The 19,686-nt window shown below is 35.6% G+C and overlaps 1 protein-coding gene across 3 annotated transcripts; it reads right to left on the minus strand.

The window, feature by feature from the left end:
• Positions 1-14,017: 14,017 nt before the first annotated feature.
• Positions 14,018-19,686, minus strand: LOC18032589 (kynurenine formamidase). Of its 3 annotated transcripts, XM_024184126.1 has the most exons (7): positions 19,113-19,686; positions 17,919-17,963; positions 17,411-17,483; positions 17,211-17,308; positions 15,066-15,136; positions 14,772-14,909; positions 14,018-14,037 (listed from the first exon to the last, which is right to left on the minus strand). In XM_024184126.1, exons 1-6 carry the CDS (start codon positions 19,522-19,524, stop codon positions 14,784-14,786), a joined length of 825 nt encoding a protein of 274 aa, XP_024039894.1. In that variant the 5' UTR covers positions 19,525-19,686; the 3' UTR covers positions 14,018-14,037; positions 14,772-14,783. The 3 variants fall into 3 exon arrangements, with proteins under 3 accessions (XP_024039894.1, XP_006420369.1, XP_024039899.1); XM_006420306.2 differs by lacking the exon at positions 14,018-14,037 and having other exon boundaries at positions 14,771-14,909; XM_024184131.1 differs by lacking the exons at positions 14,018-14,037; positions 17,919-17,963 and having other exon boundaries at positions 14,771-14,909; positions 19,113-19,666.

The raw sequence follows: 19,686 nt of genomic DNA on the forward strand, positions 1-19,686 counted from the left end.
AATTACCTATTGTGGCGGTCCCAAGTGCTCTCACTTATAAAAGGTATGGGAATACTTCATCACCTTGAAAAATCAAACAAACTACCATGTGAAATAGATAATGTAGAAAAAATGCCAATCTCATCAAAGGTTGGAGTATGGGATGACAAAGATAGCTTGCTAACCTCCTTTTTGCGGGTTACAATCATAGAAGAAGTTCTTAGCATGATCGTTGGAGTAGAAACGACTTCACAAGTGTGGAGTTCCCTTAAAGAACAACAACTTCCCATGACCAAAGAAAATAAGTACATTTGACTGACTGACTATTGTCTTTGAAGAAAGGTTCCAATTCAGTTGATGAATATTTACAGTGATTCAGGATGCTATGCGATAGTCTTGCAGTTATTAAAAAGCCCATTAATGAATTAGACAAAAAATTTCAACTAGGAAGAGGTTTGGGACCTAAATATCTTGATTTTAGAATAATAAACATGCTTGCTAAGCCTCTTTATTCTTCTTTCACTCCAATTGTGTCAGCCCTTCAAGGACATGAACAATTGTTACTTGATGAGGCTAGGGAGAAGAAACAACACATCAACCATGAGCAGGCCTGTTTTGGCCAAAGAGGGAGAGGTCGAGGAAATAATGGCAGGTTTAATCCTAAGGGATGAGGTGGATTTCCTTCTGCAAGCTGTACTGGTCACAATGGCAATACAAACCAGCAATTTGGTAACAAAAATAACAAGTGGAAGGACATTAAACCATCTCAGCAGACCAAGTCGCAAGATCCATCAGAGGAAGAAAAAGTGATATGTAAAGTTTGCTTCAAAGCTAATCACACTACACTAGATTGTTGGCATAAGTTTGATTTCTCTTACCAGACAAACCAAATCCCAGAAGTATTGGCTACTATCAATTTGAATGAAGAGAATCATGACCCGACATTCTATGCCGATTTAGGCGCTACATCTCATATGGCCAATGATACAGGTAAAATGTCCCACATTGTGCCTTACAAAGGTAACGATTCTATATATGTTGGTAATAGGGAAAGATTAAAAATCACACATGTTGGAGAGGTTAAGATTAATACTTACTGATAATGGAGAATTAGGCTTAAAAATGTTTTGGTGGATCTTGAACTTAAGAAAAATTTATTGACTGTTGGCCAACTGACGTCAGATTATCCTTGCTCAATTGAATTCTCATCTCATGATTTTGTGATTAGGGATCGTCAGGGCAAGATACTAGTCAAAGGACATAAAAATAGAGGACTTTATGCACTTGGAGAAGCAGAATAGCAAGCACTGGCCGTATTCAAGACAAATAAAGCTTCTTTTTCTATTTGGCATCAATGGATAGGCCACCTACATAAGAAATTTTTGAAACACTTGCAAGCCAAGGAATTCATTAACGTGTCTAGCTGGGTAAAATCAAATTCCATTAGTATAAATTATCAAATGGGTAAAAGTTGTAAGCTATCTTTTAATTCATCAAATAAAATCTCCAAGTTGCCTTTAGAAATTATTCACTATGATTTGTGGGGTCCAGCTCCTATACTATCAAATCAATGTTTCAAATACTATGTGATTTTCATTGATGATAGTTCAAGATACACTTATTTATATCGATTAAAGAAAAAATCTGAATTCTATGAGTGCTTTCTTAAATTTCAAAGGTTTGTTGAAAATCACTTTGAAAGGAAAATTAAAACTTTGCAAGGCTTTTGAAAATCATTTAAATCAATGTGGGATTCTTCATATGTTAACATTATTATTAAATTTCAATGTGGATTTGCAGAAAGGAAGGGATAGACACTTGGTGGAAATGGGGTTAACATTATTATTCCAAGCAAATTTGTCGTTAAAGCTTTGGGTATGATAGCAACACATTTAATTAATAGAATGCCTTCCTCTACACTCAAAATGGAAACTCCGTTCTATAGCCTATAGAAAAAGAATCTAGATTAAAATAGCTTGAGGTTATTTGGATGTCGTTGTTTTCCTTATCTAACGAAGCACAATCACAACAAATTTGAGAAGAAAACATATCCATGCATTTTCGTTGGACACAGCCCAAATCACAAAGGATACAAATGCCTTGATCCTAAAACCAACTGGGTGTGTATATCTCGCCATGTAGTATTTGATGAATTTAACCTTCCCTTTGTTATTGATCCCAAATAGGAAACTACAATTGGAGAAATCCTCGAATTAATTACCTTTCCTGAAGCTGAAGCATGGACCAACAAACTGGCAAATGTTGGAGATCCAGAAGAGGTACAAAATTTAGTTCGACCAACATTTAATTGCGAGACCAAAAAAGGCAGCAGTTGATTATGATCCAGCTTCACTAACAATAAATTACGTCAATAGAGCCTTAACGGAGGAAATTAATTGTGAATCAGCCACTGATCGCAACACGACAGAATCAACCCCACTTACTTTGACATGTTGTGATAAGGAAGTTGCTAATTGTAATACAAGCTCATCACCAACTATCCAAGCAGACATTCAACATGGCTCAAATGTCAAATTTGCATCCAACTCATCCATGACAAAACCAAATCAGCAAGCAACAAATAAAGAAAATCAGTAGGTCCATATTAATGATCCAAGTGGCATTGATTTATTTGTTGACTTAGATATATCCTCAGGAGCTTGAAGACAACTCTTCAACAAAAACGAAACTCTCAAACTAACATCAGATGATAACTAGAAGGAAGCTTTGTAATGACCCGTCACTGGCAGATCATATGTCGTTGGCAACTGAGAAAATATGTCAATTGCTGAGCCAAAATCATACAGGACGGCCATGGAAATTCCTTGCTAGCTAGAGGCGAAGGAAGATGAAATTAATGCTTTAAAAAATAATGATACATGGTCATTGGTTACCAGAACTAAAAGCGTCAATGTGCTTGGCTCAAAATGGATTTTCAAAATAAAAATTGCATGAAAATGGGACTATTGATAGGTTCAAAGCTCACCTTGTAGCTCAAGTATACAGTCAAGTGCATAGTTTATATTATGAGGAGACATTTAGTCTAGTCGTGAAGCCTACAACAATACGCTTGATCTTAGCATTGGAAGTTACATTGAAGTGGTCTTTGCGACAATTGGACATAAGAAATGCTTTCGTTCATGGTTTTCTGAAGGAAACAATGTATATGGAGTAGCCTTTGGAATTAAAAGACCTAAATTTTCCTAACGGTGTTTGCAAATTGAATTGATCTCTCTATAGGTTTAAACAAGCGCCTCGAGCATGGTTTGAGCATCTATCACAGTTTCTTCTTCACCTTGGGTTCGTCTGCAGCAAAGCTGATCCATCATTATTCATCCTTAAAAATGGCACATTAACTATTTTGATGTTGGTTTATGTTGATGATGTTGTGATTACAGGGAATGATGATAAATTTGTTGGCAATCTTGTTCAAAATTTGAGCATGGGATTTGCCTTAAAGGACCTCAGCAAATTACACTATTTTCGTGGGTAAAAATCAAGTACTTTCATGCTGGAATTTTTATCTCACAAACAAAATACACTCGAGACCTTTTTCTCGGGCAAAGATGATTGGTTGCTTCTCATTTGCTACACCCATGGCCATAAAGCCGCTACCCAATGAACTTTACCATACGACCACAGATCCAACCGAATACAGAAAGATAGTTGGTGGCTTACAATACTTGACTTTATCACGTCCAAACATTCAACATGCAATTAATAAAGTTTGTTAGCACTTTCAAGAACCTGCAGAAGGACATTTTCGTCCTGTTAGGTGGATACTTCAGTATCTTAAAGGCAAAATAGATTATGGAGTTTGCTTTCTTCATCAAAGCACTTTAACTCTTAATGGATTTTACGATGTTGATTTGGGGGCTGTCCAATTACTCATCGAAGTACGACGGCCTAGCGTATATATTTAGGTGCAAATTGCATCTCTTGGTCTTCTAAAGGCAGCCTCTATCACGATCAAGTTTTGAAGCAGAGCATCGCTCCCTAGCCTCCACTGCTACTGAGATTACTTTGCTGACTTTTCTTTTTCGTGATATTGGCATCTCTCTCCAACAACCACCTCAATTATTCTCAGACAACATCAACGCTCTACATATGTTAGTTAATCCCGTATTTCATGCTCACTCAAAACATATTGAGATGGACTATCACTTTGTAAAGGAGAAAGTAGCAGTTGGGGCTCTCATTACACGTTATATGCCTACAACTATACAAGTGGCTGATATCTTTACAAAGGCTCTCGACAAATATCCTTTCATTAAGTTTCGTAGCAATTTGGGTGTAGTAAGCAGACCACACTTCACATTGAGGGGGGATGATAAGGAAAGAATCAATTTTCAAAGTACGGATTATGAGGATAGTCAAAGTAATGATTATCAAAATATTCAAGGAGACAATCTTGCTGTTTGTAAGGCATTATCAAGGGGATTCAAAGAATCCAAGACATCAATTACAAGTCAAAAGTCTTAGCTATAATTGCATTGTAATATCATTATTTTTCAAACTTTCTTTAAGGCACTACTTTTTATGTGATCACCCCGTCTGTATATATATATATATATATATGGGTTTGTACAAAGTTATTGATAATGATTAAAAGGTCATTACAATTATTAATTTCTTTCGAGCTATCATTGTAAACATGGATGGCGATGGAAGTTTCATCATGAATGTACAGAATTTGGCCACTATCAAGGCTGAGAATCTCTCCGTTAAGGTAATTCAATACTTAGGCATGATTGTGGAATTGGAGGATCAGTATTTTAAAGCAAATAGAGCTGATTTATATTTGGGAGATCCATTAAGAAAGTCTGAAATATTTCTGGATATGTTAAAGCTTGTGGAAGCTTGTGGGATTCCTGCAGCTCGAGTGACAAAACAAAAAATAGATGTAAGGGCTGCAATTTAATTAATGCTGGAAACTCTTAGACCGTACGTTTTGGATGTGATGGTTTCCTTTCAAGAGCATGTGATGGAAGAACACTTCATTGATCTACCCAAAGTCGTCATTTTCGTCTAACATTTGTGTTGGTGGGGAAGAGGAAATCAAGGAGCGATTGATTTGACAAATATTATGGAGTAATTGCAGAATATCGACGATGATTGTTAGCTTTCATTCTCATTAAAGCGGGCCTTGACTACTTTCCAAATATTTGTACGTGTGCATCCTTCCTTCGACTCCAAAAGTACAAGTGTTAAATAATATGATCATATGATATTGTCATGTCCTATTTGCTTCTTATTTGTTGGTTTAGATTGCTCATTATTGTGAATCATTGTAATAGCTTGGTTAGTATCCGACTTAAGATCCTGCAGAATGCTTAATAATTACCATCTACACTTGTTCAAAAAAGTCATAATCGATTCTTTTGCAAATGAGTAATGATACAGTCACAAACTCTTATATAAACTTATTTTGTACAAACTGACGTGACATTAATTCATTAGTTGAATGAAAATATAAATTAATAAAAACAAATCATGTGGGTCCAGTGATATTTAATTCAACAATCTTATCATGCCACATCAGTTTGTACAAAATAAATTTGTATAAGAGTTTGTAGCTGTATCATTACTCTTACTCTTTACGAAAATTACTATAACTATTTTATTAGTATTCAATTAACAGTCACAATGTCCTCGTAACATACAAAATCTGCTTGAAGAAGCAAAATCAGTACTTCAAATGTAAGTCGCATCAATAGAGCCCTTGCCCCTTGTCAATAAGAATATGATATTGTAGCGATATCAAATCGTGCTGGATGCTTGAGTTTCTTGATTTCTTAGCAGTGACTTGTGATGTCTTGGTATAATCTTGATGTTGAGGTTAGCTTGATGAGTGAGTGAGGTGCCTAGAGATGCAGAGGAGCCTGATGTGTTTGTGCAATACTGCAAGAAGTTGAACAGCTGTTGAAGTCTTTTCTCCGTTGTTTTCTTTTCTCAGTGTTATCTTGCTCACTTTACCTGCCCTACTTGTCTCTCTCTTGAGGTCTATTTCTTTAATTAATTTTCAGAAAAGGGATAGGTTCGGTTCTGAGTGATATGCAAGAGCAGAACCCCTGTTCTACAATGCAGTAATAATTGCAAGATAAATAATATGATTATTAATATGAAAACTCCTAATATAACTGATATAAATCACCTACTTTCATTGTCACTACAGGGATCATATAGTGTTCATACACAGCGATCGATTTAGTATTTCATCAGTCTACTACAAGAACTTGGTTGGATCAGTGACACACCCAGTCAAAGCAGGTGCTGCAGCAGTGTCTGGTGAAGCAAGATATTTTTGGCATTCTATTTATCGTGGATACACAGACCATGCAAGGATAAACAGCCTCGAAAGAGTTAGCAAAAGATTATAAAACATCAACCACATTGATCAGGAAGATGGTAAATCTGAAACTCATTAAAACCAGTTCTCCTTGCAAATTGGGAATGTTTCATGAGTAGAAGTATGGGAAAGCAATCAATATGACACTATAGTTTTAAGCCAGCGCCTGCATACGTGTACTTTGGGCCACCCAAACAAGCACGACATGCAACTAGGACTAGCAGCTGTGTCCCAACCAGCTTCTTCAAATATCTGGTACAGGAAGAGTATATACACGTCCATCCAAACCTGTTGATTTCACAAATAGATGACATTTTAAACTACAAGACTACAAGCAAAAAATCTAAAGAAATTTACGTGCAAAAGCATGCAGCATTGTGAATGGAAATAAGGTCATGCAAACCAGTCAATGACAATCAAAGCAACAATGAGAGCGAGATGTTTACTTGTCTTCCATTTCACTAAAACTAGGATTCAGCTGGTTTTTATATGATTCAGTGGATTGCCTTATAACAATAGAAATAGACAGTGGATATAGCTCATACCGAAGCTAAAAAGACTATGGCTGCAGCAAGAAAGTCCTCATGTTTTTCAACTACTGAGAACAGAGAGTGATACACTTTACTGCTAGAATTCAGAAAATGTACCAATGATTGAGCACTCTTCGAGCGAGTGACAGCCCCAAAATAAGAAAAAGAGAATAAGACAGAGATGAAAAAGAGAAGAACTTTCATTCATAAAACATGCCTTACACAATATTCCCTTTTACATATATATCTCGTGACTCCTCTAGAGTATTCTAAGGCTAAAAAACAAACATGAACTGGCAATTGTAAAATATCTAAGTTATAATAACAGAATTCAGATAATCGTTTAAGAGGAATTATCCATCCACCCTTGTTGTCCTGGTTCACGTGGCGTAGTCCTTCATCCAGCCTGGCTGTTTCTTGGTTCTCTCGGGTCTAAAGTTGAGCTTGTTAGGAAATTGGTGGGTGAAGCAGACACGCAGCTAAAGTAAAATTGTAATAAAATAAAGAACAAGCACAATAGAGGACACCAGAAATTACGTGGTTCGGCTTTTAGCCTACATCCACGGGCGAAGACAGAAGGAAATATTTTACTAGTGAAAAAGAGTTACAAGTATTGTAGTATTTTAGCTCACAACCCAAAACCCCAATACACCCAATCTCTCACTCACTAGACTCTCTGCTCTGCAAGAATTATTTCTCACAACTCTCGACTCTCTCTAAATTACTCTCTGAATAATGGAATTGGATGCTCAATGAAATGGGAAGCTCTCCCTTTTATAGCCAAAAAATGGCTATTAAATTAATAATAATTTTTTCTTGTCAAAACCGTGTTCTTCATTTTCTTCTTCAAACTGCTTCTTTTTCCATTTCCTTTTCAAGCATTTCGGCCAGCCCATTTTTTCTTCTTCAAACCTTCTAGATGCTGCAGCTTCTTCAAACCTTCTAGATGCTGCAGCCAATAATTTTGACATTCTCCCACTTGGAGATTAGATTGAAAAACAATCAATCTCCACACCATCCTATCTGCTTCGCCATAATCATGTTGCCTACGTTTCTGCTAGGCCACAGGAGGATCTACTCCAGACAAACTTATCAGTATTTATCGGCTTGGTCAAAACATCTGCTAGGTTCTCCTTCGTATGGATTTTCTGTAAATCCACACTTCCATCTTCCACTACTTCTCGAACGAAGTGATACTGAACTCCTATGTGCTTTGTCCTGGAATGAAAAGCTGGATTCCTTGCAATGTGCAAGGCACTCTGACTGTCACAAAACACAGGAATTTTCTGTTGTTTGTGCCCGAGCTCCTCCAATAATCTTTGTATCCAGATAGCTTCCTTGCAAGCTTGTGTAGCTGCCATGTATTCTGCTTCTGTTGTAGATAAAGCCACAACGGTCTGCAGTTTCGAAACCCAGCTTACAGCTGCTCCCGCAAGTGTAAACACATAACCAGTAGTGGATTTCCTTTTATCAAGGTCTCCTGCAAAATCTGAATCCACATAGCCCCTGACAGTAAACTCTGACCCTTCATAACATAATGCAACATCTGAGGTTCCTCTGATGTATCTCAGAATCCTCTTCACAGTTATCCAATGCTCTCCGCCAGGATTCGCCATGTATCGACTGACTGCTCCCACTGCTTGTGCAATGTCCGGTCTTGTGCATATCATAGCGAACATCAAACTTCCCACTGCTGATGCATACGGTACTCGAGACATCTCCTTCCTCTCCGCTTCATTGCTAGGACACATACTTGAGGATAATTTGAAATTAACAGGAAGTGGGGTAGAAATTGACTTACAATCTTGCATGTTGAAGCGCCGCAAGATTTTCTTCAAGTAATTTTTCTGAGAAAGCCAAATCTTCCTGTTATTTCTGTCTCGGTGAATTTGCATCCCTAGAATCTTGTTTGTTGGTCCCAAGTCCTTCATTTCAAACTCCCTAGCCAACTGTGCCTTCAATTCTTGGATTCGATCTTTGTTGGGACCTGCTACCAACATGTCATCCACATACAACAGTAAAATGATGAAATCATTATCTTCAAACCTCTTGTAATATGTACAATGATCTGAACTGAGTCTGTTGTATCCAAGGCTCATGATGAAGGAATCAAATCTCTTATACCAACACCTCGGCGCCTGTTTGAGACCGTATAGAGATTTGTTCAACCTGCAAACCAAGTTCTCCTTTCCTTTTTCTGCAAAACCTTCTGGTTGGAGCATATAAATTTCTTCTTCAAGTTCTCCATGAAGAAATGCAGTTTTAACATCTAACTGCTCTAGATGTAGGTCAAATGTAGCACACATTGCCAAGACTATTCTGACTGTTGTGAGTCGAACCACCGGAGAAAATATCTCGTTGAAGTCAATACCTTCTTTCTGAGCATATCCTTTCACTACCAGTCTCGCACGATACCGCTCCACTTGGTCATTGCCATCACGTTTGATCTTGTAGACCCATTTGTTTCCAATGGCTTTTCTTCCACGTGGTAGTGGTACAAGTTCCCATGTCTTGTTCTTGTGTAGAGCTTCAATTTCTTCCTGCATTGCTGTCATCCACAAAGCAACATCTGAGCTGTTTAAAGCTTCATGGAAAGTTGAAGGCTCTCCATCCTCTGTTAGAAGACAGTATGCAACGTTGATCTCTGTGACATACTCCGAGTGCCACGTTGGCGGTCGTCTCTCACGAGTTGACCGACGAACTTCTGGAGCCTCGGACTCAACTGGTTCTTGTTCCTCGTGCTCTGATGCTACTTCAGAAGAATCTGAATCTTCCGGATTATTCTCGACATATACCGGCACAGTCTCTGACTTTTCTTTTACAGTGCCATCATCTTCATCTTTTCTTTGCAGTTGATCTTCTACAAAAATAACATCTCTGCTGATGACGATCTTGTGGGCAGTGGGGTCCCACAGACGATACCCCTTTACTCCATCAGCATACCCCAAGAAGATACATCTTCTAGATTTTGCATCCAGCTTTGTTCTTTCTTGGGCATTGTACATCACGTACACAGGACATCCAAATGTATGTAGGTAGGAATAATCAGCTGGCTTTCCAGTCCACATCTCCATCGCTGTCTTCAACCCAATAGCTGTAGATGGCGACCGATTTACTATATAACAGGCAGTTTTGGCTGCTTCTGCCCAGAATGAATTGGGTAGACCAGCAGTCCTCAACATAGCTCTTATTCTTTCTGTAAGAGTTCTGTTCATCCGTTCTGCCACTCCATTTTGTTGAGGAGTGTATGCCACCGTGAACTGTCTCTGAATACCTTCTTGCTTACAGAAAGTAAGAAACTCGCCGTCTGTATATTCTCCACCATTATCTGTCCTCAAGCACTTGATCTTTTTACCAGATTCAAGTTCCACCCGAGCTTTGTATTCTTTAAACACAGGAAATACATCTGACTTTTTCTTAATTGGATACACCCAACATCTTCTGGAATAATCATCAATGAAAGTCACCATGTACTTTGCACCTCCCATGGATATATCCGGTGATTCCCAAACATCAGAATGAATCAAGTCTAGAATGCATTTACTTCTAGCAATAGATCTACTGAATTTTAATCTATGCTGCTTACTTATAACACAATGCTCGCAAAATGGTAAACTTACCGATTTGAGCCCCGGAAGCAATTTTCGCTCAAAGAGAATCTTCAAGCCTTGTTCTGACATGTGGCCGAGTTTGAGATGCCACATCATCGTTGATTCTTCTCCATTTGACGCGACACACGCATCAGCCTCCTGTAGTGTTTCTCCTTTAAGCATGAATAAATTAGCACCAATCTTTTCTGCCTTCATCAATACAAGCGCGCCTTTAACGATCTTCATAATTCCATTCTCCACATGAGTTTTGTACCCATGACTATCCATTTGTCCCAAAGACAATAGATTTTTCTTCAGGCCGTTGACATGTCGTACCTCTCCAATTGTGCGAATTGTACCATCAAACATTTTTATTTTGATAGTACCAATACCAGCGATCTCCAAGGCATGATCGTTACCCATATATACAGATCCTCCTGAGATAGGTTCATATGTGTGGAACCATTCTCTCCTAGAGGTCATGTGCCAGGTAGCTCCTGAGTCTATAAGCCAGACATCAGAAAGTCGTTTTCTGCCTTCTGAAACAATTGTTGCCTCGCTGTAGAGTATTTCGCCATCATCCGAGGTACTTGCTACACACCCCTGAGCATTTGATGACTCAGGTTCTTTACCCTCTCTTCTCTTCTGATTACTCCAACACTCCTTCTTGACGTGCCCTTTCTTGCCACATTTGTAGCATTTAACATTCTTCTTACTTCTGGATTTTGATCTACCCTGATTTTGACTCCCACTGGGGCCACGTTCCGTTGATCTCCCTCTCGTCACTGATAGCGCCTCCGCTTGCTGCGAACTTGCTTGTCTGTTTTCCTTATTTTTCCGTCTGCTCTCCTCATTTAATACGGAGGCTGCAACATCGTCGAAAACTAGACTCTCCACTGGATTGTTGTTCGTCAGGTTGATGATGAGTTGATCATACGAATCTGGTAGACTTTGAAGTAGAAGCTCTGCACGTTCATTTTCCTCTATATTATGACCCAACGTTGTGAGTTGTGAAAATAGAGTCTTCAATGTGTTGATGTGGTCGGTCACCATTGTAGATTCCGCCATTCGAAGAGTATAGAGTTTCCTCTTCAAGAAGATTTTATTGTGTAGTGACTTGGCCTCGTACAATTTTGTGAGAGTATCCCATATTTCCTTCGCCGTATTTTTCTCTGCCACACTGGATAATACTCCATCCGCAAGTGCCAAGTGTAGATCAGAAATGGCATTGCCGTCTACCTCGTTCCACTTGTCATCAGTTATCTCCATGGGCCTTTCTTCAATTGCTGCCAAGCAATTATTTTTCCTCAATACAGCTTTCATCTTCATTTTCCACAACGAAAAATTATTTCCATTAAATTTCTCAATTTCATACTTTGCCGCCATTTTATTGATAAATACTGTACACAAGCTAGTGTACCACCTTGAATAGTTGTGAGTATGTGTGAGAATGCACACCAGGAAAGTTCCCAGGAAAGACTGGAGGGGTCACAATGGTCCCACTTAAAACCCAGACTCCTTAAGCTCTTATCGCCTTTGTGACAGAACTTTCCTAGACATGTACAGAATCACACAGTTGCTTTACTCACACCACTATTCCCTGCTTTGCACCGCAAAATTCTTGGATCGCTTCCACCGTTTCACGTGAATAGTACCGTATACATGAATAGTACCGTACACCGTATACGTGAATAGTGCCGTACTCCGTATACGTGAATAGTGCCGTACTCCGTATACGTGAATAGTATCGTATACCGTATACGTGAATAGTGCCGTACACCGTATACGTGAATACGTGAACAATTCCTGACTCCAAAAATACAACCAATAGCTCTGATACCACTGTTAGGAAATTGGTGGGTGAAGCAGACACGCAGCTAAAGTAAAATTGTAAGAAAATAAAGAACAAGCACAAAAGAATAGACACCAGAAATTACGTGGTTCGGCTTTTAGCCTACGTCCACGGGCGAAAACAGAAGGAAATATTTTACTAGTGAAATAAGGATTACAAGTATTGTAATATTTTGGCTCACAACCCAAAACCCCAATACACCCAATCTCTCACTCACTAGACTCTCTGCTCTGCAAGAATTATTTCTCACAACTCTCGACTCTCTCTAAATTACTCTCTGAATAATGGAATTGGATGCTCAATGAAATGGGAAGCTCTCCCTTTTATAGCCAAAAAATGGCTATTAAATTAATAATAATTTTTCCTTGTCAAAACCGTGTTCTTCATTTTCTTCTTTAAACTGCTTCTTTTTCCATTTCCTTTTCAAGCATTTCGGCCAGCCCATTTTTTCTTCTTCAAACCTTCTAGATGCTGCAGCTTCTTCAAACCTTCTAGATGCTGCAGCCAATAATTTTGACAGAGCTGCTGTTTTGCTTCTGCGAATTCATTATTCGGCTCCTTAGTCGTGGTTTTGGCTCCTTCTTCCTCTCTTGGCAAAATGTCCTTTGCATCCAATTCAATTGGCAAGCCCGTATGAGAGAGTGAGAAATATATCACTTAAGAACTACATAAACTCACACCTTTGCCACCAGTGGCTCCACCCTCGAGATATCGAATCTTTTCTCGGAGAGGAAACTAAAAACCAACGACAAAGAAAAGAATCAAGTCAAACGAATTCTAAAAGCATGAATAGGTAGGACACAAATACAGAAGATCAAATAAGAACATAAAATATGAAATTCCGCATCAAGAACTAACAGTATAAGTTGTCTGAATAGAAAATAACTAAAACTACAACATTACGTATTTTAATTAGAGACCCAAAGACATTGACAGAATATAATTTTCTCACAAGAGAAAGGATTTTCAAATGTTGTTAAGAAGTAATGCAGTATCTCCCTCCCTTATCCTGTGAAATGTGGAAGGGTTTTGGTGAATCGAGCAAATAAGTGATTCTTGTTCAATTGTAAAGAGTATTTTCCTCTGTAACCTTGTACCTGATCGAATAAATACAATGTGGCTTTGCCTATATTTTCCTTCATTCTTTTGGTGTCTTGTGCTCTATGTGTCCATTGATTTCATCATAACTCTTAATCTTGATGATCTTGCACAGATTGTTTGTTTTGGTTTCTTGATTTGATCACATCTCTTATTTGACAACGCTGTGAACTAACAAATATATGTCAAAAGTTAAAAATATGAATAATTCTTTTATCCCGAAAACTGGAGGTATAAAGCAATTTGCACAAATACATGACATTTTTATAAATGTGTTTTATCCAATTCTGTTCTTAAAATCGAAACTTAATTTAAGGAACTTATGACTTTGAAGATGTCATTTGAACGAACACCAAAATGAGAGTCCAAAAATTGCCTTCCGCAGATAATAATATGAAGCTCATCCAAATTTATCGAAAAGGAGTTACGTAAATATAAAGAAAATTCGGAGCCAAATTAAAACATTCAAATACAAGGCTTAAGTTGATTAAAAGAAAAGTCTCCAGAATAATATTCATAGAATTCTCCTTCAATAATCAATTCCTCGAAGGAGCTAAACGAAGCTAGCAAGGACTTCAACAAAATGAGGGTGGATGTTATTTTATTCATAGTATCTTCAGCCAACACCTCACATTAGAGCTGCGAAATTATGATAAAAAGAAAATGTTCAAACAAAAGTAAAATTAGTTACTGGTTCTTCAAAATAATGATCAATCTTAAAATGATTGATTCGCAATATTATGTTACCATTAGATAATAGTCAATGCTCACATTGGGTTCCTAGCATTCATTCACTGAGCAATTTGATCCATATGCACTTTCCAAAGCCAAAACCATTCAACTTTGAATAAATAATGATGTAGCCACGAGCATTTTTGTATTGTACAAATTAATTTGACATAATATCATTAATTGAAATAGTAATGATAGAATTACAAACTTTTATACAAACTGATATGGCATAATTTATTATAAAAACAAATCATACGAGTTAAGAAGTATTTAATTTGGTTAATTTAATCACGCGCACATCAGTTTGTACAAAAATATTAATATTTTTTTAATATTTTTATCAAACAGTGATATCTTACTATATCAGTTTATACAATATTACTTATACAAGTGTTTATGACTCTTTAGTTATTCATTTTTAATTAACGAACACTCGCAAATTCTCACATATATATGCATTTGCAAAACAAACACCACTAGATTGCAGACATTCCCATGTGAAATCATAGTTTCAACTTTGATCACTTGTATTTCCGAAATTGGTTAATTTCTCATCAAATTGCTAGGAGAATCGATTCCGAATAACCTGGGAGTTATTGATCAAAAAGTGTTGTAAAACTTGGCAATTACTGAAAACTCACATGGGAAAAGTATCACTTAATGAGAATGCATCTAGTTGGTGCTCCCTCAGCTCCAGGCACCCTAAGAGGTAAGCAATGGATTGAATATATTCCTGCTGGCACGTCATCGAGTTTAAGCGCTTCCACAACAACGATCTCCTGAGGCAGATGATAATCTTTCATTAATTTCTTAATAAAATAAATAAATAATTAATCATATATCAAAACAGTTGGCAATAATACTTAAATCTTCAGTAATTAATTGTTCCTTTGTTCTAAAAAAGATGCCTAATGTGTCAAAAATGTTTGGCTTACCGTGCTTTCCAGCAAAGCATAATGACCCTTCAACACGTCATCGAAGGCAGCGATTGGCAAGTAATCAGTTCCTACATTTCAAAACCGACAAAACGCAATCATGTTTTGTCGGATAAAAATAAATGAAAATCCAGAAAATGTAAATAACGACCAAAATAATATTTTTCTTACCCATTCACAAATTTTCTAACAATGATCCCGAACAATGCACTATTTCCATGCCTAGTATAACAACAACTCCACACTTAGAAGTGACTTGACTTAGTTAAGTAAATTTGAGTGACAATAAAATTTCTTTATAAGCGTATTCTATATAGGAATCACTTTCATATAGTCATAAAAAATTATAAACTTAATTTAAAATAGTTATAAATAAGAAAAAAAATTCTATATTGTGATAAGTTATAATTTTTTCTAGATATCGTCTTAAGAAACTTGCCTACATATGATAATAATTATGTGTGTATTGCAAAAATATATATATGTTTTGTTACATTAAAGGTTCAAGATGAATTTTTTTTTTTGAAAATTTTTTGAAAAGTTGGTCGGAAAATTTATTTATTCTTTAGAGTTGTTACCAAGTTATTTTATAATATTTAGAGAAATACATTAAAGAGAATGCAAATATTTAAACTTTTCACATGACTTTACATATTCCCAATTATATAAGATTAATGCAGTGCATACTTTACTTTTGTATCACTTAAACTAAGGATTACTAAATCAAATCAACAATTTTATAATCACACCTCTATTAGGTAAGAAATTCTACAGTATATCTAAGGTATCATGTCATCCATCCGACAAACAAATGATGTTATGATATATGTGCATTTATTTTTAAAAAACCACTTTGCGAGTGGTGGTTGTATTAAATCCAATTACACATGTCATTTATATACTAGTTAGCTGTATTACTTCTGATATATTATAGAATTTTCCCTTTTAGATTATAAGCTCTTTATAGTAGTAAAAATAGTTTGGTCCCAACATGTGACTATAGAAAGATTTATTGTATTTATTTTTATGACTTAGAAGATATTTTTTAGATATAAGCCTTTTTTTTTACTAAATGAAAAAATTTGAATAAATCAATTAAATCTTATTGTAAAAAGATTCTAATTTTATTGTTTGTTTTCCATATAAAATCTTACACACGTTTATAGCGGCCTGCCCAACTAATAAAATTAGGATACATGTCCATATTATAAAGGAGATATTTTCATAACACTTTCTTAACTTGATAAGTAGTGATCATAGAAGTACAAAAAATAGTGCTTAATTAACATGTGTTCTCATTTGAAATGTACATTTACGTAGAGGGTACTAGAATAAGGATTCAAAGGGGACCATAATGTCAAAGTAGTGAAGTTAAGGAGCCAAATTTTAAAAACAGTAGAGAAACTTGGGGGCAAATGTGTAACATTTAACTTGATTGGGTTCAAAATATAAATATAAACTATACGCCAAATACGAATATAAATTGTACGAAGGGTGTGGCTTAGTTACATAATGTTAGTTCCATTATTACATGTAACTTAACAAGGTCTTATATGAATTAATATTTTTTATGTGACCTGCAGGAGTAGGGTCTTAGGCCTTGTCTTTTTTTTTTTTTGTTTTAAAATGTTTAGTAAATTTTTTTTATTGTAGTTTAGAAGTTAAATTAATTTTATCTCGCTTGTATATTTGTTTCTGTGGTTTGGACACTAAACTTACTTTCTTTCACTTGTATGAAAAAGAAAAATATAATATCATTATTATTTTTATCAAAATTATTATTTAAAAATTATATTTATCACACGTTATTAATTTTTATTTCATAATTATAATTTATTTCACAGTAATTATAACTTTAAATCTCAATATTGAACAAGGCCTTTAACGTGGGTCTGCCACTGGAGGGAAATTGTAAATGTTGAAAGTGGCTCCACTCCACCACTAGATTTGAGAGACGAGCAAAAAAGAGACCGATGCGTTGAGAGGTTGTGGTTCGAGAGACAAGCCCAAAAAGTGGGCTAAGAATTTGACGATGAAATTAGTAACCGAGCTTGCATGTTAAATGATCATAAAATGGAAATTGATTGGCAATAATAACATAATAATAGCATTGACATTAATGGTTTAAGAGAATCTGTATCTTACCAACAAGTTTAATTTCAGTATTTTCCACCAACCATCTTGCCCCGTCTTCGGTAAATCCCACATAGCTTGTGTCAAATTCCGTTTTATACATAAGCCGCCTGAAATTCAATCATCTAAATTTTTAGTTCATAATAGTGTTTCCTAATAATTGAATCATATAACTATTGAAGAAATCAGCCAAATATTCAATATGATCTTACCTGTCCGTATTTAATGTTCTGAATAGCACACGACGTACTCCCTTGGCAATGTTCAAGGATTTCAAAACTTCAGCTGTATGAAATAGACTTTATTATCAAAATATTATATTCTATTTCTTCGTCAAATTTAATTACATTTCATTTTCAACAGCTTTTAAATTATATATATTCTCAGGTAGATGACCGCACAAATTTCTCTCTGGATGAGCACTTTTACGGATTAGTAGAATGTTTTAAGTTATATAAGTTCTGCACAAAATTTCTTGTCGATATTCGCACAACCGTTCCTAAGCATGTCTCCATGTGTGTATAAATATAGAGTACAAAAACTAATATGCTGATTAATAGTATCAGTGACCAGTTGGTGAAATGGCAAAGAATAATTTGTTCATCAAATTAATTAATCAATCAATATAATCACTAAATTAAAAAAAAAAGGTACTCAACAGATTAAAGTAAAATAAGAATTTATAATCATAAATTGAAAGAAAAAGATCTGACTGCGTACCTGATATGTTTTTATCTCTTGGAACATCAACTAATAGCCCAGGGCCTATATATATGTTACCCAGCAATTACCAATTTCCGTCAACATTTAATACACGAAAAAAAAATATTGAACAATTGAATTTCACCGGCAAACAATTCGCAACAAAATCTATGGCATATATTTATTTCTTTGTGTGTCAAAATGTTTGTATGTGTAGTATTATTTTATTTTTCTATGAACTATTAGAAGGATTTTGGGTCAAAATTGGGCACAACTTTTATAACCCGTAGTGTACAGAGTTGGTTGCAAATAAATAATTCATCAGCAGGGGTTCTGTAAGGTCCCGCAAAAAATAAATCATTGAATTCAAAACTAATTTATTTCAAAATTGTATATTATATATCATAAAAACATATATATAATTTTTCCTCAATGATTTTTTTTTCTCTCTATTAGAGTTCGAATTTTTTAGAGATATGGGTTAAAAAATTAATTTAGATTTTACCTCTCTTATATATCTTTAAAAATAAAAATAAAAATATCTTAACATTTTCCTTATTACATAGCTAATTAACCTATTATGTTAACTGCAGTCGACAAAAAAGTTTACCACTTAAAATGAATATGATTTCATTAATTCGTGATTCTGTGATTATGCGCTAGATTTTCTTTCTAATCTAACGCGTTAATTTGTGTCCGCCCATAATTTAAACTTCATTCAATATAATTAAACTCCAACAAAAAAAAATATTAAAAGTGAATAAAAATTAAGTATATTTCAATAAAAAAATTAAAAAGAGAATAAAATTAAGTATATTTCAATAATACTATGTACATAAAGTACTAATTTGATCCAAGATATTTGATTTTGTTAAGTCCAAACAAAACTATTAAGCTATAACAAAGTCTCGGAACTTGAATTGAAACATTTCTAGTACTATATATATATGGTATTGTAAAATTAGAACATGAATAAAGATGCTTTCTCGATCTAAGCTGAGAGCTTATAATAATATTAATATTATATGGCAAAATAATAAAGAGTATAGTATTGATAAAGCACTGATAGAAATAGCTATAAATTGCATCGATTTTACTTTATTTTTCTATTAAGTGAGAAAATCAACAATCGATTTGTCACCGATTAGCAACAAAATTTTCTTTTTAAATATGATTGCTCAGTTATATATTCTGAGAATAAAACATAATTACCGTTCAAAACTTCCAAGTCAACGGCATCAACATCAAAGCCAGCATCATAATAATGATCAAAAACATGTCCAGGGGCATCAATATGCGTTCCTGTATGCACCGAGAATCTCAGCTCCGAGAGATTACTCAAAGAGCCGTTCTTTATACTGTCAGTAAGCCTCAAGAATTCCCCAACTCCATCAACGTGATCTACATACGTAGGCATGCTGTTTGTTATACGGTGGGTGACGTCGTATATCCGCCCATTGCCGTGCACCTCTCGCCGGACCGGCCTCCGTTCCACAGGTGGGATGCAACCATTGGTGGGTTCGGTCCCAGGTATCGTCGGATAAGCTGTATTTGCTGCCGCGACAGTGAGAGAGAAGAAGAAGAAGAGTGGCAAAAACAGATAGATGATTGTCGTTTTGGCCATTCTGCAGCCCGCTGGTTTTGGTTTGGTTCTAATGAGTTTTTTCGGTTCAGAAGAAAAGGCAAGAAGGTTGGTTTATATAAGGATAGATTCCCTTGTCATCTCTAAAGTTTGATCTAATTGTCTCATTTGTCCCTATAACTTTTTTTCGAAATACTTCAAAAT

This window comes from Citrus clementina, unplaced genomic scaffold (assembly GCF_000493195.1).
Source record: "Citrus clementina cultivar Clemenules unplaced genomic scaffold, Citrus_clementina_v1.0 scaffold_9, whole genome shotgun sequence".
NCBI classification, from domain to species: Eukaryota; Viridiplantae; Streptophyta; class Magnoliopsida; order Sapindales; family Rutaceae; genus Citrus; species Citrus x clementina.